Raw genomic sequence first — 24,755 nt, forward strand, 5'->3', positions numbered from 1 at the left:
CAAAAAAAAACAAACACACCACGTTTTACTAAAAACATAAACCATGGGTTAAAAACATTGGCCAATTTAAGTAGGTAGATTTAAAACGTGAAGTCCACCTTTGTGACTATGTTTTATAATTGAGGTTTAACCAAAAACATTTTCATCATCTGCAGCCCCCCACCCACCCATCCACCTCCCTTACTAAATATGGGAGCTCTTCTCTCCTCGGGTCCCTGTTTTGTTTTTTTGTTTTTTTTAATTAATGTGACTGTGTGGAGCTCCACCGTGTCATCCATTCAGACAAATCCACAGCAGAGGAACTCCTAAGCCGGTCATAGATGGTTCAAATCTTGGCCAGTTCAGAAGGGACTGGCCAAGATTCAATCCACCTATGGGCAGGCTGATTGTACCTAAGTTGATCCATCGATTGACTTGGGTACAACCAGCATGTGAGATTTCTAGCATGCGATTACTGCCAGTGGCTATAGCCGCTAGCAATAATCAATTTGTTCTCCCAGCAGGGACGGCTCCCCCCATCGGGAGAACACAATAGCTCTGCGGGAGGGATCATTTAGTGTTGATGGGGGAATTGAGCAATTTTTCTTTTCTGCAACCACAGAATGAAAAAAAAGAAAATTGCATCATCTATAGCCTGCCTTAGTTCTCAATTAAATACAAGTCACCATACATGTTTTCCATTGATACTTCCTCCAGTTCCAGGACCAAAAGTCGGTACCTCTTTACAAACCTACAGCTGGAGGAATAGTCTGAATTGAGGGTTTAATTTGTTTTGCTGTCTCGAGTGCAAAGAATTGACAAATTAACTTTTTTTATTTTTATTGTGGGTGCATCAAATGCAGTGCAAAGTAAGTCATAAACTAATCAATTTTCTTTCCTTCCACCACGGGTGGAAAGAAAGAAAATCACACAATTGCCCCATCAATACAGTCAGTGTTGATGAGGGAATGCCTCCTGCATTTTGTATTCTGCAGGCAGAGGATCATGGGGAGCCTTCCCCGCTGGCAGAATACAATGATTACTGCTACAGGCTATATCCATTGGCATTAATCACATGCAGGAAAACCCGGCAGGCTGGTTATACCCTCTCGATCGATGGATCGACTTGAGTACAATGATTTTACCCATAGATGGATTGAAACTTGTCTGATCAAGGCTGAACCAGCCAAAACTTCAATCCATGTATGGCTGGCTTAAGCCTTCAACCAAACATGATGGTTAGATTTACATCTAGTATTGAGCTAAAGTTTCAAAACAAAGTAGCACTGCTAATTACTTATCAGTACTGGAGTACCTCAGATGCTCTAATGCTTAGAGTACTCTATTATGCAGATCTTGGTTTTACCTAGAAAGAGGCCCCCTCCTGGCTCCAAATATATCTTACAGATCTATCAGTGTCGTCAACCTACCTGAAATTGGGGAAGTAGGAGGGGCAGGACCAAGAACCAACTTTTTGGAAGAAGTATCACTAATAAATGCTACTTGTTTGGGGGTCTTGAGGCAATAAAGCTAGTGCAAGAATTTCCGAATAACCTACAGTAACCCCACAGTTGCAGTACAATTTCATAAAGGTCAGTACAGGTGACCATAGGCTGCTTATTGTAATCAATACTGGTGATAGTCATACCCATTCATCATCTTCTGCGCCATCACCTTGGCCCCGGGGTTCAGGAACAGGAGCGCTGCTGCAAGATTTGTTGGCCATAATGTTGTCTGTCCAAGATGCCCCAGTTTGAGAATCCCCAGCAAAATTGCACTTGGTCACTGTACCACTGTCAACTTTTGCTAAAGAGACTAAAAGAGAAAAACACCACAAATATGAAACAAAGTAGTTGTTATAATATTGTCACACAACATTTCTCTGGTTCCTTTAGAACACGGGTCTCCAAACAACGGCCAACAGATCACATCCGGCCTGCTAAGAGATTTTATCTGGCCCGCAGCTAGAATCAGTGGCATATCCTCAGACTTGGTGCACAGACTGATGATTCAGATCTGTTGGTCTCCACTTCTGATGGGGCCCCTACAGTAAAAGGTGGGGGGGACTCTGATAGAAACTGATATGTAAGAGGGGCCATGAAGTGATGGGTGGCTTTTGATGTGATGGGGTGGATTTGGAAGTGAAGAGAGATTCCCATGGGGACCCTAATGTATGAGGGAACTCTGATAGGGATCCAGATATAAGGAGGAGCCTCTGACATGTAACAGAGACTATGAGGTGGTGGGGGGCTGTGAAAGGGGAACTCTGATACAAAAGGGGGCAGGTTCTGATGTGATGAGGCAACTTCTGAAGTGAAAGGGGGACTCCAATTGGGATCTGATGAAAATGGGACCTCTGATAGAAACCCTGATGTAAGAGCGGACTTTGATATGTAAGAGGGGCCATGAATCGATGGGTGGTTTTTAATGTGATGGGGTGGATTTGGAAGTAAAGGGAGATTCCCATGGGGACCCTAATGTAAGGAGGAACCTCTGAAATGTAACAGAGATTATGAGGTGGTGGGGGGCTGTGAAAGGGAAACTCTGATACAAAGGGGGCAGGTTCGGATGTGATGAGGCAACTTCTGAAGTGAAAGGGAGACTCCAATTGATGGAGAGGATTATGAAATGAACGGGAGACTCCCATGGGGACTTCAAAATATGGGGACACTGTGATTGGGAGCCAGACGTAACGGGGGATTCTGATGTGATGGGGATAGGTTCTGATGTGATGGTGAGACTTCTGAATTTAAGGGGGGCCTATAATAGGGAGCCTGTTGTATTGGGGGACCTCTGATAGGAAGCCTGATGTATGGGGGACCTCTCATAGGAGACTGCTGATATGTAAGGCAGTCTATGAAGTGATGGGGGGCTTCGGATTTGCAATGGAGACTGATGTGATGGAGACTTCTGATGTCATGGGGGCCTTTGACATGATGTTATTTCTCGTAGTCTGCTTTTTCATTCAATTTAGTTATATTCACTCATTTATAAAACTGACTTTTTTGGCCTGCAAATTATTGTGACCCTCATACTGAAAAATTCAGAGAACACCGATTTAGAATATACTACTCATTGCTTCTAAATACAGTACACATAGGATTACAGAGTGCTGTCAAAAGTGTCCACCAAGGACAAAAACTTTTTTTCTGCAGTACAGTATAATAGATTTTACAGCTGGCCATATACTGAAAGATTTTTCATTCAGCTTGCAGGTTGAATGATATAAAGCTGACAGATTCCTCCATCCACACTACACAGTGTGCAGATGAACAAATATCCCACTGTGCCCCCTGTATTCTGGCAGCCAGTCCCTAATCAGTTGCCAACAATTTGTCAAATGGGAGGAAACCAACAGAGGACCCACTAAATTCATACAGTGTATGGCCAATTTAAGCAAAGTTTGTGTGTGTTCTGTTACAGTTGTATTTCATTATATGCACAGCCATACAACACCAAACACACAGAAAATGAAAAGGCAAAACAGCAGCAGCTACAACAGGTCACATGGGACTGATTCGTTAACAAGGGAAATGAAAAAGAGCAAACTTGTTGGCAGCAGCATCCTGCCAAGTGTTACCTTCAATTTATAGAGAAAAAGAATTCTATTCTGGGCTAGTTTCCTTTTCTCAAAATTTAGCAAATCAACCCCAGAACAATGACATCAATTTTCTGAATTTGTTGGTACTGTGAAATGTGCCATTATATCTGGACTCCAATAGCAGAAGAAACAATGGAACCGCACTTATGGGAATTCTAATCTTACAAATGATTTCAGCCGCTGTTGTATTTCTGACACCCCTAAAAAGCAGAAAAGCCAGATCAGTGGCCGCAGTTTTCTCCATTGCAACAAAGCAGCCAGTGATTGGATAGTGAGGAGCAGCGGCTGAATGATGAGATTCTCATATACTGTAAGCATGTTTGGAAAAAAAGACTTTTTCCAAACATGCTTACAGTATATGAGAACCTCTGTAAGAGGGTAAACCTCTTCTCAGTGCCTCCTGACGGGTCTATAAGTGGGCTTTCACACCAGGAGGAAAAGCAGCTTCCTTTGTCCACTGGCCCCCGATCACAACCTATGACAAATAGGATACTTTGAGCACAGAACCTCACACCACTATGGATGCATGTGTGTGTTGGCTGGGCATTAAGGCCATTTTTTTTCTGCCCCTGGAGAGATGTATACCACACACACACACACACACACACACACACACACACACACACACACGAAAAGACAAATAAAAAAAAATATACCCTTATTGCGACATCACTGCCCCACCTCTTCCAATCAGAAAACACTTTGCATTCTTAGAGAAAATGCAGCATGTTCCCTGAATGGTGTCCGTGCCGAGTGACCTCCTGTGTTCAATAAACTGGCATGGGTCCTGGAAACTAGTGGAGATCACTGTAGTAGTGGTACTTGATACTATCATTTCCAGCTTCCATGGGAATCCCACAAGTATGGTATCTGCATAGTTACATTGGCCCAAGTTGGATCAACATAGTAGCCATACAACTAGAGATTTTTTCAAGAATAGTTCAGCAAAAGCAGCCCTTGTATTTTCTCAGTACGTTTATTTAAAAGAGAAGTGTGGGTTTAAAACACACACATCGATCCGATACTGCATCTGCCCCCCACTGTTTCTGTTCCGAGAACTGAGCGATCAAACACTGCTGACAGCTCAGTTGAACAGAGAGACCGTGACTGTCAGTCACCCCTCTCTGCTCTTCCCCTCTAGCGCTCACTGAAACGCCAGACTGTGGAGGGGGTGGGAGCAGCTGCCGGTCAGACATGGGCAGATCCCAACATTATTGTCGGGATCCCTAAAGAGCCTGGACTGGCTCTATGACATCAGCCGACAGCAGACTTTAGCCCACTGTCGAACAAATACAGGTCACAGTAGTGCAGAACTAAGTGCACTCTTGGTGACTCACATGAAAAGTATGGCCAAAAGAATGGATGTCATATTGCTCGTTTACACTCAACTGTGCTTAACGTCATGGCATAGAACAGAAAAAAAATTAAAAAAAACCTACATAAAAATGGTCCGTCACCAATTGTCTTCACCCGTAACTGCTCCCCGATCTCCAGTTCAGTTTTCTCCATCTCAGCTTCAGGGAGCCAGAAGGCCACCGTGTCCTTGGGAAGATATTTATCACTAATTCTTGTTAGCTCCTCTTTGTTGATGAGACTCTTCAGCTCCTCTATTGAGAGTTTGTCAGTTTCACCTTTTGCTTCCACCTCTGAAGACAAAAAATCTGTCATCAATAACCAACACAGACATTTTTTATCCTCATGCATGCAGGATTATGAAAAGCAGCGTAAAAAAAACTCGTCTGATGTTACAATATGTACGGAAGTTTATGGCATTTAAGCGTAAATGCATTCTACTGGCCCATCCATACACGATTCTTTAAAGCGAGTTTCCAGCCATCACAATACACTCATCAACACCACCAGCTATAGTCAGTGGCCATGATCGAGGGAAAACTTTCCAACAAGCAGCTTTACAGAAGTTCCTGTCCCTGCCTGTAGCCATGCCCCTGCTGACGCACTTCACCTGGATGGAGCTTAGCCAGAGAGATACGACTCAGCCTATTCCAGGTGAAACGTGGCTACAGGTATGAACGGTCAGTGTGCAAGGAGTGAATAAACCTTTGGAGGATTGATGTCAGTGTGTGGCCGCTTTTGTTTGGACTTGCAAAGTGCTGGTGCGAGGATGGGCTCCCATGGCCAGCACCTTTTACACCTCGAGCCACAGGGGCTGAGTGGCGTCCTATACAGACTGCCTCAAAATGGTCATGGACCATAAACTGCAATCTGCAAAATTGCAAGTAAAGAATGCTTGAGGCACAGGCCAAATGCAGAAAAAAATTAAACCAAGTGTAGAAGATCTTCTACAGACAGAGGGAGGTGAAGAACACTCACCCCCGGTTCACATCTATGCGGCCGTGCGGGCCCCGTTTTGCGCGGACACTAGAGCACATTGATTTGAATGGACTCCCGTGCCCAGTGACACGCACGGAAGAAGTCCCTGCAGTTCTTCTGAAAACGCAGCCCGCACCTCGCTTCCCAGTACGGTTTTGTTTCCTAGTGCGGGCAGCGTGCCATTAGAACTACTGGCACCCACCTGCGGGTCTGCATTCTTCTGTACGGGTGGTGCGGCTGCATGGATCCGCAGCTGCACCACCCGCACATATGTGAACCTAGCCTGAAACTGACTGTGCACAAGGGGGGCCTAAAGTACAGCTGCATTTTACTAAATAGAGTAGTTCGTACTTGTCACTGCAACCTGTGAAAAAATGTCAATAATGGAGGTTACCTTTATGGCTCATTCACACAATCTGTGGTGACCTAAAATTTCCCACACTGAATAAATGGCATTCACCTCTAGGGCACACAGAAACCAATTGTTTTCTATGCGCCCGTTCACACCTGGAATGGCATTGCATGTCACCGCACAGCAGCGCAATGCATCAGACTGCTGTGCAGTGACATTTAAAAAAAAAAAAAAGGAAGCAGTGCACTGAAATGGAGTTCACCGTTCTCTGCCAAAGCTGACATGACACTAGCCTGCATGGAAAAATACCAAGCCTAATCAATAGACAATGAGTGCGAAGATGTGCTGCACTAAGTACAGCCCTTTCACACTCCTAATAAAGTTTTAAAAAAAAAACACAAAACTAGCCCACACTGTAAAACACTGAATTTTACCATGCAGGCCAGTGTGAACCTAGCCTGAGGCATGCCATAGACCATGCAAATTTCTTTCCTGCAACTACCGAGCCATTGTGAAGACCGTGATTGTCGCTAGTGGCTATAACAGCTGCTAGAGATATCACATGTAAAAAATCTGGCATGCTAGTTGTACAAAAGCTGATAAATCAACTTGGATACATTCAGCCTGCCCATACATGGTTCAAGCTCAGCAGATCCCTGCTGAACCGGCCAATATTCAAACCGTCTATGGTCAGCTATAAGCTGGCCATAGATGGACTGATAACTGGCTGGTTCAGCACAGACAGGCCGAATTTTGTTCCATCTATGAGCAGTCAATAGAGAGAAGTTGATCTCTCTATTGACTTCTGTATAACCAGCCTGTTGGAAATTTTTCACTCGACCAGTGCACAGGGTATAGTGTATTCTCATGGTAGGGAACTCTCCGCACCATCATAATACAATAGCTCAGCAGGAGGGATTCCCCCCATCCACCTCGAATGTGGGGATGGGGGGTGGGGGGTGGGGGGGGTGGATTCATTTTTTTTCGTTCAACCTGCTGATTGAACAGAAGAACATGAATCATGTATGGCTCGCCTTAATGAAGATAAATCTTATTTCCAGCAGCTTGGTTCTGTGCTCACATGCATCTTTGCTGTTCCTGATCATCTCCACGGGGTGGCTGGATATGGGAGACCTGCCCTGCACTGGAATGAATAGCAATCCATCTCCCTGGAGCAGATTTTACACAGCACAGAGAAATGTATTCAGAGTCAGGAGGCTGCAGGTAACATTGCTAGAAGCAGGACTGTCATGTAGGCGACCAATCATACTGACACTTTTATATAGGCTGCAGGGAAAAGTGTTTTATGTTTAGTGAAGTGGAAATACAAATTACATTTCAGGCATCTCTAAGAAAAGGTCGTTTCATTTTGGTGAAATACTTTAAAAAGGCTCCCCTGAAAAGAATGCAGATGCTGCAGGTTCTCTCATTATACAATGAGATTGATACTGGAGGCAGATCCCTCATTCTGTTATGAATTTCAGGACTTGGGAAAGCAAGCATGATTTAAAGTGGAATTAAACTCCAAACCAAAAACAATGTAACAATTCTTAGATGTGATGGCTTCATTCGTTTTCTTTTAGTTTTTTTTTTCCCGTTTATTTTCACCTGGTGATTTTGCCAGTAACTTATCCTTTAACCCCTTGACGTCGACATCACACAAATATGCAGCCTCACAGAACTGGGCTTTTTTCCATGGGGCCATATATTTGCGTACCTGTCTTTGTGCTGTGAGCGCGCCGCACTGTGCTCTCCCAGCACAAAGACTGCGGTGTCACTGAGAGCCCCGGGTCCCGTTCTAACGATCAGGACCTGGGACTCCCGATTCCGGGTCACATGATCGCCTCCGATTGGCTATCACAGTGATCAGTCACTGCAGCCCGGCCCCCCTTGTTTTTTTCTCTCTCTCTATGAATGGAGAAGAGAGATACATTGTATCTCTCGAACTCCTGGCATAGAGAGAAAAAAAAGTTTGTAAAAAAAAAATAAAAGAAAAAAAAAGAAATAATTATTAAAAAATAAAAATAAAGAAAAAAAAAAAAAAATCAAGGTTTGATCTAGTTCAGTGCCAGAGTTATTGTTTGGGTCAGGGTCAAAGGTCAGGATTTAAAACAAAATTGGTATCACTTAGTGTCAATATCAGTGTGTTTTAGGTTAAAAAAAAAACAAAAAAACAAAAACAAAATGTGCACTATTGTTTCTGGGCAGTACTACGGGTACAAATAACATACACATATATGGTGTCGCTGCGATCGTCAAGAGCTGGAGAATTTTGGGTTGTTCTTTGATGGTAGGTTATGGTAGTAACAAGAAACACACAGCTAAATAAAAAAAACCTTTTTTTTTTACTATTTTGGGCCAGTTTTCTTTTGATAATAATAAAAAAAAAAATCAGGAGATATCCATTACCATTTACCACCAAATGAAAGCCCAATTTGTCTGAAAAAAAAAACCGCGGTATAATTCATCTGCATATACAAAGTAGTTGTGATGATATGTACAGTTTTACTAACACATGTCAACGTTGCAAAATTGTACTTAGGTGTTTAGATTTGTTTTACCTTTAGGCGTGAAGGGGTTAAACTTCAACGGCTGGAGAGACAAAATCTCTGCCAGTTAGGACACTGTATTTAAAGAGTTAGACCTTGCTTTTACAGATAGGAAACAGAAAATCACAATCATTGTTCAGAATTACTAAGCAGGAAGTGGAGCCTGCATATGTCATAAATCATGGTAGGGGGGCTGGAGCGCTTCTGACTCCTTCAGTTGTGTGTTTAAAGCAGAATTCCAGCATAAAATATTAAGATAAATAATAGCCAATTCGTGAATAGCCCATTAGAAGATAAAATAATAAAACCAGCTTTTGCTGCAATGGCTTAAATTCAAAGTTTTCCCCTCAGTATTTATTTCTGCCACTAGATGTTCTAGGTGGCTAGCAACATTCTTCCTCTGAGCCCAGGTTATCTTGGACCAGTTTCAGCTTGTGACTGGACAGCGAAGGGAAAAGCAGCACAGTGATGAGCTCATTTTATGTCACACTGCTCTCTCCTCCTATCAGCATACTTCCTGTCAACACATGAATTGGTTGCTTCCTTGTATTGCCAATTCTTCTCACACCTCAGCCCTGCTGTACAGGTACTGCAAGATATTGAAAGCAACTCATATTCAAGTACTTGCATTGCTTCTATTTAAAAATAATAAATGTAATGATATAGTAATGATTACACAGCTGCAATAATTTGCCTCTGCCTAGAGTTCAGCTGCCTACATAGCATGGCAGCAAAGAGGGTGAGCTGTAATGTCCATATGCTGCAAATATGAAGTGAAGTGTGAAGTTGCACGGGGTGATTTCTTTTAATTAATTGTATTACACTAGATTATTTATATTTTTTTTTTTTGAGGTACGTTTTTGGATGGAATAGAGATCAACTTTCATATTTTGAAGAAAAAGATTGGAATTTTGGACACGTTTTTTGGACTTATTGTGGGATTTATTCATTTTTTGGATTTACTATTGGACACTTTGGATTTGGGGAATTTTTGTATTTTATTTTCATTTTATATGTTATATTTTTGGTATATATTTGTGATTTATTTATTTTGGGAATTTATTATATCACAAAAAGGTTTTATATTTTATTACACTTTCTAGGGTGGAAGGTATTAACTTTTTGAGGGTAGAAAAAAGGAGGGTACATATTTAATTAGTTATGCGCCCATGGGCAGCAGGGCTTTGGTGCTGAGAGCACCCAATATAGTGACCAAGCTTTCAGACAGCTCTCAGTCTCTACTAATAATTGGAAGCCTGCAGGACTGTCTCCCTATCAAGTGACAGCCACTAAGAGTGGCCATATAACCCTGCTCCTCCTGGCAGAAAGACCATGTTGCCCTCCGCTGCGTTACTTTAACCGACAATTGCGCGGTCATACAACACTGTACATAAATAAAATGTATGTTTTTTTTCCCCCAAAATATATCTTTCTTTCGGTGGTATTTGATTCCCTCTGCGGTTTTTATTTTTGTGCTATAAATGAAAAAACACTGACATTTAAAAAAAAACCTATTACATTTTACTTTCTGCTATAAAACATAGCCAAACAAACCAACAAGTTTCTTCATAAATTTAGGCCAAAGTGTGTTCTGCTATATATTTTTGGTAAACAAAAATCCCAATAAGTGTATATTGATTGGTTTGTGCAAAAGTTATAGAGTCTACAAACTATTGCATGTAAACTGGAGTTTTTTTTTTTTATACTAGTAATGGCGACGATTAGCGACTTATAGTGGGACTACGATATTGCAGCCGCCAGTCGGACACTAACTGACACTGTGAGAACCAGTGACACTAATACAGTGATCAGTGCTAATAATATACAGTACACAGTCACTGTATTAAATGACAATGGCTGTGAAAGGAATAACAGCTAGGGCAATCAAAGGGTTAAATATGCGACTAACCAGTGTTTTACTATGTACTGTGAGGCATTTTTACTAAAAGAGGTGCTGGATTGCATTCGCTGCTTTGCAAGGAATGACAATGCAGCACATTGCTGGTGACAGGACACAGCTCTGCCTCGTTTACATAGGCAGAGCTGAGTCCAATCATTCCTCAATGATCAAGGGGTGGCGGTGTTCACCTATTGGACGACACCTGTTGATCGGCTTCTGTTGTGTGAAATCACAGCAGAAGCGGCGCTCTGGCGGCGCGCGTGCCCCCTATAGCGGAAGTGCAAAATCATGTTTATATACGTGATTTTGCACAGAGGCAAGAAGATTGATGGCAATGGATGGTATGTATTTTATGGGGTTTTAGTAACAGTGTAGTGTGGTATATATGAATATACGTGTCATATACACGTATATTTCATACATAACACTGGAAGAACTGCAACTTTATTTCATTTTATGATTTTTATTTCAGAATGAGAAATTTCTTGATTCTACAATATTGGCTTTGCTGACCACAAACATCACACTTTCCTAAACGGAATCTCTGTAACCTCAAGACTACACCAAGTATTCTGTGCTTAGCCTTGTTTTTTGGGTTGGCGTGTTTATTTGCAATGTGATTGAGAGAAGGTAGGGCAGCCCATCAGACCAGCCAATCCGGCAAAACAAAAATCCAGGACTTCCAGTTCTACAAACTCAGGGATCTCTCACACATAGGGGGTTATTTAACAAAGCGTGAGAGTGCAAAATCTGGTGCAGCTGTGCATGGTAGCCAATCGGCTTCTAACTTCAGCTTGTTCAATTAAGCTTTGACAATAACCCTAGGTTCACATCTGTGTGGGTGGTGCCGCTGCGGATCGGCACGAAAATCTGTGCAGCCACACCACCCGCACAGAGAAATGCGGACCCGCGGGCGGGTGCCATTAGTTCTAATGGCAATCCGCCCGCATTGGAAAACGCAACCGTACTTGGAACCAAAGTTTTCCAAAGAAGTGCAGGGACTTCTTCCCTGCGTGTCAGGGGCATGGGAGTCTATTCAAATGAATGAGCTCTTGTGCCCGTGCAAAACGCGGCCCGCGCTGCCGCATATATATATGAACCAGGGGTAAATCCTGGAAACCGATTGGTTTTTATGCAGAGCTGCATCAGATTTGCACTCTCAAGTTTTAGTAAATAACCACCAAACTGCGGTGACAGGCGTTCTATCACACTGGACAAAACCAATCACTGCTAAGCAAATCGAAAACTATTGTTTTCCATGTGCCCCGCTCACACTGCAACACAGATGGGAGGTGAGGTGGCGTGCGGTGAACGGCGGTAAAATGCAATCACGTAGCATTTTACCGCCTTGCACACAAAGCCACCATGTCACTGCGCTGCTGTGCAAAGACATAAAAGAAATGCCATCTTGTGAAACTTCAATTAAAGCTTAAAAAAAAAAAAAAAAAAAAAAAAAAAAAATTAAGTAAAGAGCGAACAGTGCACTGTGCAGAAATAGACATCACACCATCCCCTCACCACAGCTCACTGCTAGTAAATGACAGCTCACTGCTAGTAAATGACAGCTGCCCGCATGCTCAGGTGGGGCATTTAGCGTATAAGCAGTATGAATGAGCCCTCAATAACAGCAGGAAATGTGTTCAAACCTAATCAAAACATAACACCTACTGTAAGAAGACAAGAGGAAGCCGGTGTTCACTTTCTTCGTGTCGCTGAAGTTGGGCTCAATTTCATTTCCTTTACTGTCAAACTTCCTCCGATGTATTCTGCCAGGCGTCAGATAGACAATATACCACCGTTCCTAGAAAAAAAAAAATTTTGAATTTTCATTTACAAATATACCTGTAAAATATTGCAACTTAAAAGGCGGCATAATCACTGGGGCATCAAAAGGTGTCTTACAGTTCTGTTTTCTTTAGAACGCAGCCACAGACTTAGTACAAAAGCCTGTACCTTTAAGCCCTTGCCTACCGGGACTTGTACTCCCTTCCTGCCGAGGCCAATTTTCAGCTTTCAGTGCTGTCGCACTTTCAATGACAATTGCGCGGTCATGCAACACTGTACCCATATGAAATTTGTATCATTTGTTTCACACAAATAGAGCTTTCTTTTGGTGGTAAAACGCCATTGCGCTATAAACAAAAAAAAGAGCAAAAAATTTGGGGGAAAAAAAATTTTTTTTTTTTGTTTCTATTATAATTCTAATTTTGCAACCAGATAATTTTTCTCCTTCACTGATGTGCGTTGAGGCTGCACTGATAGGTGGTACGGATAGGCAGCACTACTAAGCACTGATAGGCGGCACAGATAGGCAGCACTACTAAGCACTGATAGGCGGCACAGATAGGCAGCACTACTAAGCACTGATAGGCGGCACAGATAGGCAGCACTACTAGGCACTGATGGGCACAGGTGGGTAGCACTGCTGGGCACTGATCATTAGGATTATAAAATTTTGCAAACAGGTAATTTTTCTCCTTCACTTATGTGCATTGATGAGGCTGCACTGATAGCAACACTGATGGGCACTGATCAACAGTGCCGATCTGTTTTCTGACAATTGCTGGTTGTTGGCAGTACGTTCCTCATGCTGTGACAGCGTGAGGAAAGTGCAGCTGACAACCAGCAACTGCATTTACCCGGTGATCTGCGGTGTCATTGGACAGAGCTGATCACGTGGTAAAAGGCCGCTGTAATTGGCCTTTTACCACATCACGTGATCAGCTGTGCCCTTAGGACACAGAGATCACAGAGATCGCCTGCCGGGTGCACGCCGCTGGGGGTGCGTTCTGGGAGGACGTCATGACGCCTTCCCAGAACTGGATAACCACGTTGTAGCCATCATTCGGCTATAGCCCGGTTGTCAAGTTGTTAAGGAGGGATGGGCTCCTCCAGGCACACCTGCCCTTAACCTATCCATTTATACATGTGCTCCCACTATGGAGGCTTTGGAAGTTTTCGTTAGGTCCAGAGTATACAGAGGACACTCGATGCGGGACTGTGGCTTACGCATGTATTTGCAAACGTGTGCAAACAAAACCCTCTGTTTTTAACGCATACTGTTAGACAAGGCCAAATTGGTTGTTTCGCAAGCTGGCTGGTAAGTGTTGCTGGGAAATCTTTTTGTTTGTCTTGCGATGAGTACAAAAGCTTGTCCACTGCATGCATGCTGTACAGAGCAGCAGTCTCTCTGCAAAGGTCCAACATGCCCCCTGCTGAGTCAGACCTATAACTCTGAAATCGTCAAAACTCCTGTTCCCTACTGATTAGAGAACACTAGGTCTGCATTAGCAGGGGAGTGTGTCAGACCTCTGAAGAGAGACCACTGCTTCCACCCAGGGTACAAGGGCTTTCTTTTAATGCTCAGGCTGTTGCTACTTTCAAACAAATTGCTCACTGCTATCTCCCAGTAAAAAGACTGCGCTGTCTAAGACAGGTCTCTAGTAATGATCAGGAGCCAGTGGGATCAACTCCTGATCATGTGACCACTGACCGCCAATCACAGTGGCCACATGATTATGCAGACCTTCCCTAATAGCCCAGTTAAAGAGATGCCAGGGCAGCAATGGGTTAAAGTGACCCTGTCACTATTTTGAAAACCTGAAATGCTCTTCCCCTGAAAAACGAATATCTTACGGTCTTACACCTATGAGCTCGTTAGGGTTGTAGAATTAAGCTTGCTCTAAGGCTAGATTCGCACCTGAGCCAAGCAATTTATAGGAGATTCCAAGCATCTAAATGAGTATATCTGATGCGTATTTCAGCCATTTACATTTAATCCTGCTTTAGGCATATTTGCTTTAGTTGAGGAAAAAGCAGTAGGGAGAGTAGACCAGTTCTTACATGCTCAAAATACGCCTGAAAAAAACATGCAAAAGAACTTTCATTTTGTGTGTTTACAGGTGCTCCCATAAAAAACATTATGGGGCCAAAAAAACAATTCTGTTTCAAAAGTAACAGGCAACTGAGTGTTCATATGTTAAACAGCCACAATTTAAAAACATAGGACTTTGTTTGTAGAGCATCCTGGAACTTTTACCTTCATGTTATGAATGGAGCCCAAGATCTTTATCTAGCACATTTTCTGGTGCGTCAGATGTCTGGTCCCCTGCTGTGCGTTGTGGTTCCTCCCACCAGCCCTGCGTTCTCTAGTGATGTGGCAGCCAGTGGAGGAAACCACAGAACACAGTGGGGGACTCCAGCATCTGACATTCCCAGAGGTGTTGAATGCAGAAGATCTATAAAAGGGAGTTTCCTTCTTCAATACAGAAAAGTTCAGCACTGGGGGCTGATCAGGGAGGACGGCGTTTCAATTTTTCAACTGGAATTATTATTATTATTGCTACAGGTATTTACATAGCACCGACAATTTACACAGCGCTTTACACTTTGTACATTCACATCATGCCCTTTGCACAAGAAGCCTACAATCTAAGGTCTCTATCACACAAACTAGGACAGGAGCGAATTAACCCACCAGCATGTCTTTGGAGTGTAGAAGATAAAAAGAGTACCTGACAGGCAAACCACGCAAGCACAGGGAGAACATGCAAACTTCATACAGATAGGGGTCTATTTTTAAAACATTCGTTGGACGATTGTCTCACACATACGTGCATGTTGCATGAATTCTGGCAGTACTTTCTTTAATACTCTTTACTGTCCAATGCCCTCTAATGCAGACCATAGATGGGTCAAAAACTGTCAGTTTTAAAAAAAAAAAAAAAAAAGGAAAAATTGGTCGTTCAATAGGCCGAAAAAAAATCAGCTGATTTTCGTCCCATCTACGGCCGGCATTTAATTACTTCTGTCCCTGCAGAGAGCTCCGCTATTATATTTAACATTAAAAAGTATAGCGGTTGCAACATTGTATCTATTTCAGATACAGATGTTTTTATTTGGATACAAATAGATACATTGTTGCAACCGCAATACTTTTTCATGTCAAATATAATAGCGGACTGGAATAATTCTTATTTTTCTTCACGGCTCATGCGCAGATTTTTTATCAGTAAAAAGATCGGCCGATTTGCCCATCATTGCCGCGAAAATCGGATGATCGGCAAAATCGGCCAATTTTTTTCCAACTTTACCGATAAAAAAAAAAGTGCCAAAATCCAGAAAAACGGCCGACCAATTAACCCATTAACGGTGCGAAAATCGGCCGATTTCTTTTCCGGCCAAAAAATCGGCCGATTTTCGACCCATCTAAGGCCTGCCTGACTGCTGGGTTGAACGAACCTTGTTCAAAAGACCTTCTGCATCTGGCACACTTCATCTGGTGTGTGTCAAATGTCTGGTCCCCTGCTGTGCAGCCCCATGTCCTGTAGTAACTTGGGGGTCAGTGGAGGAAACCACAGAGAACAGCAGTCCCAAAGTGTTAAATACAGAAGATCTATAAAAGAAATTCCTACAACTCAGAGGAGTTCGGCACTGTAGCCTTTTCAGAAAAAGACTGCTTCAACTTTTCAATAGGAGAGATTATTACAAAGTTATTCAGCGCTTTACATTATTATTATTATACAGTATTTATAACGCGCCGATAGTTCGCTCAGCGCTGTACATTACAAAGGGGGACAGAACATGTGACAGAACAATACCAATACAATGCAAAACATGAGGGGATTGAGGGCCCTGCTCTTTCGAGCTTACAATCTAGGAATACTGTACATTCACACCAGGACCTACAGTCAAGGATCTTACGATCTAAGGTCCCTATCTCATTACATACAGATACTAAGGCCAATTAGGAAAGCAGCAGATTAACACATTAACATGCTTTTGGGGTGTGGGCGTTAACGAGTATCTGGAGAAAACTCCATGTAATAACAGAGAAACAAAAAATACAAACTCCATACAGATACGGGTCTATTTATAAAATATTTTGTTGAACAAATATTGCACACGTTCGTGCAAACTGCATTAATTTTGATCACAATTCCTCTAATAGTTTCCTATGATCATCGGCTCCATCTAGTGGCCAAAATGTGGTATAGTTTTCAGAAATGAACTACATTTTGGCCACTAGATGGCGCAGACGACCATAGAGGATTACTCTATTAGAGAAAGTAAAGTCAAAATCCATGTAGCATGCAAGGTTTTATAAACAGACCCCGTTTAGTGACTGATATTTGAACTGGTGAAAAAAAAAAAACCTTTTTAGTTTAGCTTGAAATCTATCACAGAAAATGTTTTTATGTCTTTTTGACTGTGCAATTCTTTTCCCCAAGTATACTGGAAATAGCGATTAAAAAAAAAAATATTCGTTATCACAGAGGGTGTGCTATTTGTGAAAGACAGCAAATGTGTTGCTTATGTTTTTGTTCAACTCCGACAGCCTCTGTCAAATACTTTGTAAAAACGTCTCTGAATACAACTAGGGAAGGATTGTGGCAGACGTTCCTTCAAAAAAAGAAAATCAGCCGACATACGCACTGTGAAAAAGACATGTTATCAGAAACGTGAACATCCATCTGCTTCCATTCTCACTCGGTTGTATCAGCCTTGGAAATCACAGTTGTCTCTGTGCGCACTGAAACCTTCGCCAGACTAAAAGACGGCAGTCTACCTGCAGAGTCCTAAACCACAGCAGGATGTCTGATCCCGCTTCCCGAAAAGCGGTTTTGTTTTTGCGAAGCTTCAAGAATGTATTTTTATCTCTGAACACGAACTAGATTGCAGCCATCTCGGGTTTAATATCTCTGTCAAATCCTACTTCTGTTGGGTTTCAGATGTTCTCAAAGTCACAGAATTAAAGTTATTTATTCCACATAAAAAGGACGGACGAGGATAAACAGGAGCAGAGAGACCGTGCAAGTAAACATTAGCAGTAAATAACTGACACCGAGCGCAAATAATTTACTTCCCAACTGCAGCTCTACATTGAACTTACTGATTTGTAGACTGTGTAGATGTAATTGAGGTTCCTATCACCGAGCAGGCTGCAAGAACACTACAGGACACCCATTTTGAAAATGGAATTGTAGACATAATTTTTCTACTGATCGGGTTTATTAACCTCCCTAGCGGTCTGATCATGTCCATATTTCTGTGCTCAAAGCGGTACATTTTTTTCAATGGAAATATGTATTTTTTTTATTGTATGCTGTAATTTTTAGGAATAACTCACTGAAATCTGTCCAAATAAGAGTCTAGTAAACATCCAGAGTATGATAAAATTTGAAACACGAAATCATAAATAATAATAAATTTAATTCAATAATATAATCAAACCAAAAACACTGAAATTTGAAATATAGCGCCAAGTTCGCACATCACTGAGCAAAGTCGCAAAATCGTTTTCAGTGTCTGATGACGAATTTCCCCCACGAATCATTATCACTCAATTCTGCAAAGTGGTTCTGATTTACTATCGCTGTTCTCTAGCTGGTCTAAAACCACTTTTGATATAAAGGAACGATTTTTGGACGCCATGGACATTTCTCAGTTTCTAGGCAGAAACAGTAAAAATGCAGGCAGGGCGCAGGACAAAGCACTCAGGACAAAATGGATGTGAAATGGTTTGATACAGGAATGTTTTACTATGTGATTTTAGTGTAATGTTACTTTTTAAAATTTTTAAATTTTCCGCCGGTTCCAGCCCCATACGTCCCGATGCTCGCAGGGACCGGAACCCGGATGCCGGAGGAGATGGCCGGGGACACTGCAAGGGACACATCGTGGGAGCGCAGGACAAGGTAAGTGATTGAGGGAATCCCAGAGCAACGCTGCAAGGTAATCCAGAGTGTAGCTCAGGGTTACCGCTTTTGGCACTGATAATTAACCCCGAGCTACACTCGGGATTACCGTCAGGGAGGTTAAACTCTTGCAGTCTACTGAGAAGAAATAGGTTACAAGAACGCTGTGGAGCCTATCATTACACCTAAAGTGGTTGTAAACCTCAGACATGAAATATGAGCAAAGCATATGTAGGACAACCCCCTTGAAAGCCGCTGAGTATGCACATATGAGCCTAACCCCTGTGGACACCACCTTGGACCTCTGGCTGAACCAAAATATCAGTGTGTCTATTTTATGGTTGCAGTTGAGCTAAAAAATGCAAGCACAGTGAAATGACAAGAAAGTATGGGCATAGAATAACAGGTTAGAAGACTCAAGTCAGGGCCACAACACAGCACAACAATCAATTCTTAGATGTCCTGCAATTCAGAATATAACCACTTGCCGACTGCAGATAGCCGAATGATGGCTTCACCATGGCCAGCCAGTTCTGGGAGGGCGTCATATGACGTCAGAATGCGCCCCCCCCGGGTGTGCGCACCCGGCGATGTCCATAATCGCTGTGTCCTATGGACAAAGCTGATCACATGATGTGATAAAATGCCACTCACAGCGGCCTTTTACTACGTGATCAGCCGTGTCCAATGACACAGAAGATCACCGGTAAATGCAGTTGACGGTTATCGCCTGCATTTTCCTCACGCTGAAAGTACTGCCGATAACCAGCAATTGTCAGAGGACGGATGCCCTAATGATCAGTGCCCAGCAGTGCCGCCCACAAGTGCCCAACAGTGTCACCCACAAGTGCCCAACAGTGTCACCCACAAGTGCCCAACAGTGTCACCCACAAGTGCCCAACAGTGTCACCCACAAGTGCCCAACAGTGTCACCCACAAGTGCCCAACAGTGTCACCCACCTGTGCCGCCCATCAATGCAGCCTCATCAACGCACATCAGTGAAGGAGAAAAATTACCTGGTTGCAAACTTTTATATTAGAAACAAAGAAAAACTTTTTTTCAAAGTTTTTGCTTTTTTTTTGTTTTTTGTTTATAGTGCAAAAAATAAAACACCCAACGGCAAGTACATAACACCAAAAGAAAGCTCTATTTGTGTGGAAAAAAAAAATAAAAATTTCATATGGGTACAGTATTGCATAACCGTGCAATTGTGATTCAAAGTGCGACAGCGCTGAAAGCTGAAAATTGGCCTGGGCATGAAGGGGGTATAAGTGCCTGGTAGGTAAGTGGTGAAACGGTAGCCCCAGTTCTCAGATATTTCCTCCCAAGTGAGCTGAAGGAAAACTAACAAATTGTCAGAATAACTCATGTTTGGGCTCTCAGTTTCTGGTGGCTGGGTTTAACTCTGAGAAAGGAAAATAGCTCTTTAATTACCGTAGATATGTCCATGTCCCTTTAAACTTCTGCGTACCCCATAGGGCCCTAGTTGGTGCACAGTAGGATTTAAATATTTCTTGATGTAAAAGGAAAAATGTCCTTAAGAAGAGGGTGAACACAAAGGAAAGGAAACGTCTCCTTCAAGAGATGTTGAATTTGGATGGTATTTCTTTAGCACGCACAGGAGTAAAATCTGAAATTAGGCTGAGATTGAGGAAAGGGCAGAAGCAAAACTTCTGCAGGGGTTAATTCCCTATAAAGAGGTTGCAAACTATAGTGATAAAGACGTTCCTTGGCAAATAACACAGAATGGAACTGAAGCACTAATGTCACTTGACCTGCATGGTGCAGATATTGCAGCAGAATCCCGTGATTCAATGTGTTGAGGGTGTACCAATTAGTAGTCCACAAGGCAGAATTGGCCGGTCAATCTAGTCCTTAAAACAATAATTTTTGAAACAAAAATGCAAAACTGAGAAGAAAGTAACTGAACTTAGCAATGTCACTTGCAACTTAGATGATTTGGGTATGGAGCTCTCTCACCCATTCTGTGGCCTCGGTCAGGTAGCGGATGGTCTCTCTGCAGATGGGGCCCCCCCCCCCATGTTCTCTTGATTCCTCTGTCACAGATCACTCCAGATGACAGTACTCCGCTCTGTCTACTCGCAGGATTATCAGTCCGGCTCGTCAGCGGTGGTGGTGGTCAGCAATGCCTCCTCACTCCTTCACTCTCTGCAGTCTGGCCTAGCTTGGCCCACCAGCGTCCCACACAGCTTTCCCCTTATACCTGCTCTCCAGTTCTCAACGCCCACTATCTGTCCTCGGATTCCTGGGCATCTGTATTCATTTGCCTCCACCCATCAGCTAGCTCCTCTGGGAAATGTAGTTTGTCAGCTCATTATTAAACAGTGAAGTCCTGCTATCCGCCTACAAGTCCAACAAAGCTTTTCTTTTCTTCAGCAGATTTAGTATAACTCAGCTGCAGAATACTTCTATCTTGTGTCCATTTACCATCCTGCAGCCAGTATCTCTGCAGTTTGTTACACATATCCCTCTATAGTGTGTACTTGTCTCAATTAAGAGCACTAAGTGTTATTTCCGTCTGCTACTTCATTCCTCTGCTATCAGCATGAGTCACTTCTAACAAGTTTGCCTGACAACAAAAGAAAAATGGTGACAGGGTAGGGAACTCCAGTACACAGCCTGTGATTGACAGGCTCAGCTCTGTTCCTGTGTGCTGTGTGAAGGAGGCCTTTTCTCCTCTCTCCAATCAGCTCTCAGAGCTCTCCAGTGTGCAATTTCAGCTCTCCGTCCCATTTTCTGAAAGATCAGACAAGCTTTATAAATTCTGAAATTTTAACAGCTGTAGAGAAGTGAATACTGCAGATAAACAGGTACAACTTAGGAGGATTTGTTTCATCTATGTGTACCACCAGAGGGCAGTCGCTTTATTGAGTATATGTAGGGGTTTACAACCACTTTATAATCTGTGTCCATTATCCAATGATTTGGGTTGTCAAACAATCTAGAATTCATCCTTATGGCTTCAAACTCAAGCTAAAGCTGGCCATAGGTGAATCGAAATTAGCCGGTTCAGCAGGAACCAGCCAAATTTCAAATTTATTTATGGCCATTCCTGCTCAACAACATTCAGTCTGTCCACAAACTTCTGTTGAACAGGAATGTTGAAATTTTTCAGCTGCAGCGCTGATAAGTGTTTTCTGACATCAGAGGATTTCCTGCTGTGGGAATATAACAGCAAAATGGGGAGGAGGATTCCTCCATCCACCTCACTTGTTACATAGTCTGGCTGAAAAAATACATAAATCCATCCAGTTCAACCAAAAAAAAAAAAAAGTTATAATCCTATACCCACAGTTGATCCAGAGGAAGGCAAAAAACCCAGCAAAGCATGATCCAATTTGCTCCTACAGGGGAAAAAATTCCTTCCTGATCCCCCGAGAGGCAATTGGATATTCCCTGGATCAACTTTACCTAGAAATGTTAGTATCCAGTTATATTCTGTGTATCTAAGAAAGAATCCAGGACTTTATCAAAGCAATCCACTGAGCTGGCCAGAACCAACTCTTGAGGGAGTCTATTCCACATTTTCACAGCTCTTACTGTGAAGAAACCTTTCCGTATTTGGAGATTACATTTCTTTTCCACCAGACATAAAGAGTGCCCCCTTGTCTTCTGTGATGACCTCAGGGTGAATAGCTCTACACCGAGTTCATTATGTGAACCATTGATGTATTTATACATGGAGATCATATCCCCCCTTAATCTCCTCTTCTCAAGAGAGAATAAATTCAGTTCCTCTAATCTTTCCTCATAGCTGATCACCTCCATGCCTCTTATCAGTTTGGTTGCCCTTCTCTGTACTTTCTCCAGTTCCCCAATGTTCTTTTTGCCCAAAATTGAACTGCATATTCCAGATGAGGCATTACAAATGATATTTACCGGGGTAATAGGATATCTCTCTCTCTGGAGTCTATACCTCTTGCATGCCATTATTAAGCTTGTGATCTACCTGAACTCCCAGATCCTTCTCCACCATTGATTCCCCCAGTTGTACCCCCCCCAGTATGTATGATGCATGCATATTCTTAGCCCCCAAGTGCAGAACCTTACATTTATCAACAATAAACCTCATTTTCCACATAGTTGCCCAATTACACAGAGCATTGAAGTCGCCCTGTAAGTTGGAGACATCCTGTAAGGACGCTATTCCACGGCACAGCTTGGTGTCATCTGAAAAGACTGAAATGGGATTTTTAATCTCAGACCCGATATTGTTTATAAATAACACTGAACCTTGGGGTACACCCCTGACAACCCTAGACCATTCAGAATATGAATCATTAACCACTACTCTCTGAATACCATCTTTTAGCCAGTTTTCTATCCATTTACATACAGATTTTTCCAAGCCTGTAGACTTTACCTTACAAATCAGCCGTGTGTGGGGAACTGTGTCAAACCCTTTAGCAAAATCCAACTATACCACATCCACCGCCACCCCTCTGTACAAGGTTTTGCTCACCTCCTCATAAAAAGAAATCAGATTTGTTTGACAACTTCTGTCTTTCATGAATCCATGCTGTCTGTTGATTAAAATATTTTTTTCCAGCAAGAACTCATCTATGTGGTCTTTTATAAAACTCTTCGGTATCTTCCCAACTATAGAAGTTAAACTAACAAGTCTATAATTACTTGGCAAAGATTTTGACCCCTTTTTAAATATTGGCACCACATTGGCCTTATGCCAATCCAGTGGTACTATGCCAGTCATTGAAGAGTGCATAAAAATTAGAAACAATGGCTTTGAAATGACAGAGCTCAATTCTTAAGGACCCGTGGGTGTATGCCATCCAGTCCAGGTGCTTTATTCACCTTTATTCTGTCTAAATATTTTTGGATCATATCAATTGTGAGCCAATGTGGATCATCTGGAGCTGTGCCAATACCATGCCCATTATGGATAAGAGCTCCCCCATGACCATGTCCTGTCTTTTTTCACACTACACTTTGTTTTTTGTGAATGAGTAGCGGTACCATGTACCCCATACTGATTCATATGGGGAACGGGATCTGGAGGCCCCCTTGTTAGAAGGGGGCTTCCAAATTCCGATAAGCCCCCTGCCCACAGACCCCCACAAACACTGGCCAGGGTTGTGGGGAAGAGGCCCTTATCCCCATCAACATGGGGACAAGGTGCTTTGGGGTGGGGGGGCATTTGGCCTGGTATGGTCCAGGGAAGGGGGGGTGCTCGCTTGTCCCCCCCCCCCCATTCCTGACCTGCCGGAATGCATGCTAGGATGAGGGTCTGGTATGGATTTTGGGGGGAACGCCCACGCCATTTTTTTTTTTAATTTTGCCATGGGAATTCCCCTCAGAATCCATACCAGACCCGAAGGGGTGCGTGAGTGTTCTGAGTCTCACCCTAAAATAAGAATAGTTAGTGGGAATAAACCATGACAGATTCCAGGGCTACATTTAGGCCACGGGTTTTTTTAAGAGTAATATAGGAAAGAGGAAGTGAGGGTGGGAAGAGTGGGAGAGGGTGGGAGGTTTGAAGGGTGGGAGAATGTCTATGTTCTATATCGTCTATATTTCTATCCCTCTGAATGGTAATCTAGAGTGAAATAGTATTAGAAATATAACGTGAAAGGATTAAACTCTCCGACCAAAAGACACAAGATACTTAGGAAAATTCAGCAATACGCTATAGATGTAGTGTTTTTACAAGAGACACATATATCCCACAGTACAAATATTAAATTTATACTCAAAGCATTATCCAACCTGGCATTATGCTGACTCCCCAATAAAAAGGGCCAAAGGAGTAGCCATTGGGCTCTCAAAAAACTTAAGTTTCACCTTGGAAGAGAGACTGGTGGTCAGTTTCTATTTCTGAGAGGAAAATTTCAAGGCCTTGAATGTACATTAGTTGACATTTACTGCCTGAATAAAAAACGAGTAGTATTCCTTGAGGGCTTGTTAAGAAAGCTCACTGATTTCAAAAGGGGTAGTCTGATTGTGGCAGTATATTTTAATTTTTTCTTGGATCCATGGATGGATACGTCAACAAGTACGCAGAAAGAGGATGGCAGAAAACTAAAAATCGGTGAAAAAGATGCTATATCAAATGTCAATTGATTGACACGTGGAGAGTGAAACATCCAAGAGAAAGAGATTATACCTTCTTTCCAACGCACAGATCGTATTCACGACTGGATTGTATAATGATTAAGCACAGACAACTGGAATCGGTTAAATCTAACATAGAAGTTATGTCTATATCTGATCATGCACCTGTCACAATGAGACTAAGGGTAGGAGGGGAGCGGAATAATATAACTATGTGGAGATTAAATGAGATGCTTATAAAAGACCCTGAAATAG

General features: G+C 42.5%; 1 protein-coding gene across 2 annotated transcripts in view; it reads right to left on the bottom strand.

The window, feature by feature from the left end:
* ARPIN (actin related protein 2/3 complex inhibitor) overlaps positions 1 to 24,755 on the bottom strand; it is a 96,366-nt gene that overhangs the window by 60,748 nt on the left and 10,863 nt on the right. For both annotated transcript variants that reach the window (XM_089687623.1, XM_089687624.1), the window contains exons 3-5: positions 12,381 to 12,513; positions 5,020 to 5,226; positions 1,628 to 1,794 (exon numbers count right to left, since the gene is read on the bottom strand). In XM_089687623.1, coding sequence (XP_089543749.1) covers positions 1,628 to 1,794; positions 5,020 to 5,226; positions 12,381 to 12,513 — 507 coding nt within the window. The remainder of the gene's footprint in view (positions 1 to 1,627; positions 1,795 to 5,019; positions 5,227 to 12,380; positions 12,514 to 24,755) is intronic.

Source organism: Staurois parvus, unplaced genomic scaffold, assembly GCF_062004578.1.
Source record: "Staurois parvus isolate SC_StPar_1 unplaced genomic scaffold, SC_StPar_1.0 ptg000432l, whole genome shotgun sequence".
NCBI lineage: Eukaryota > Metazoa > Chordata > Amphibia > Anura > Ranidae > Staurois > Staurois parvus.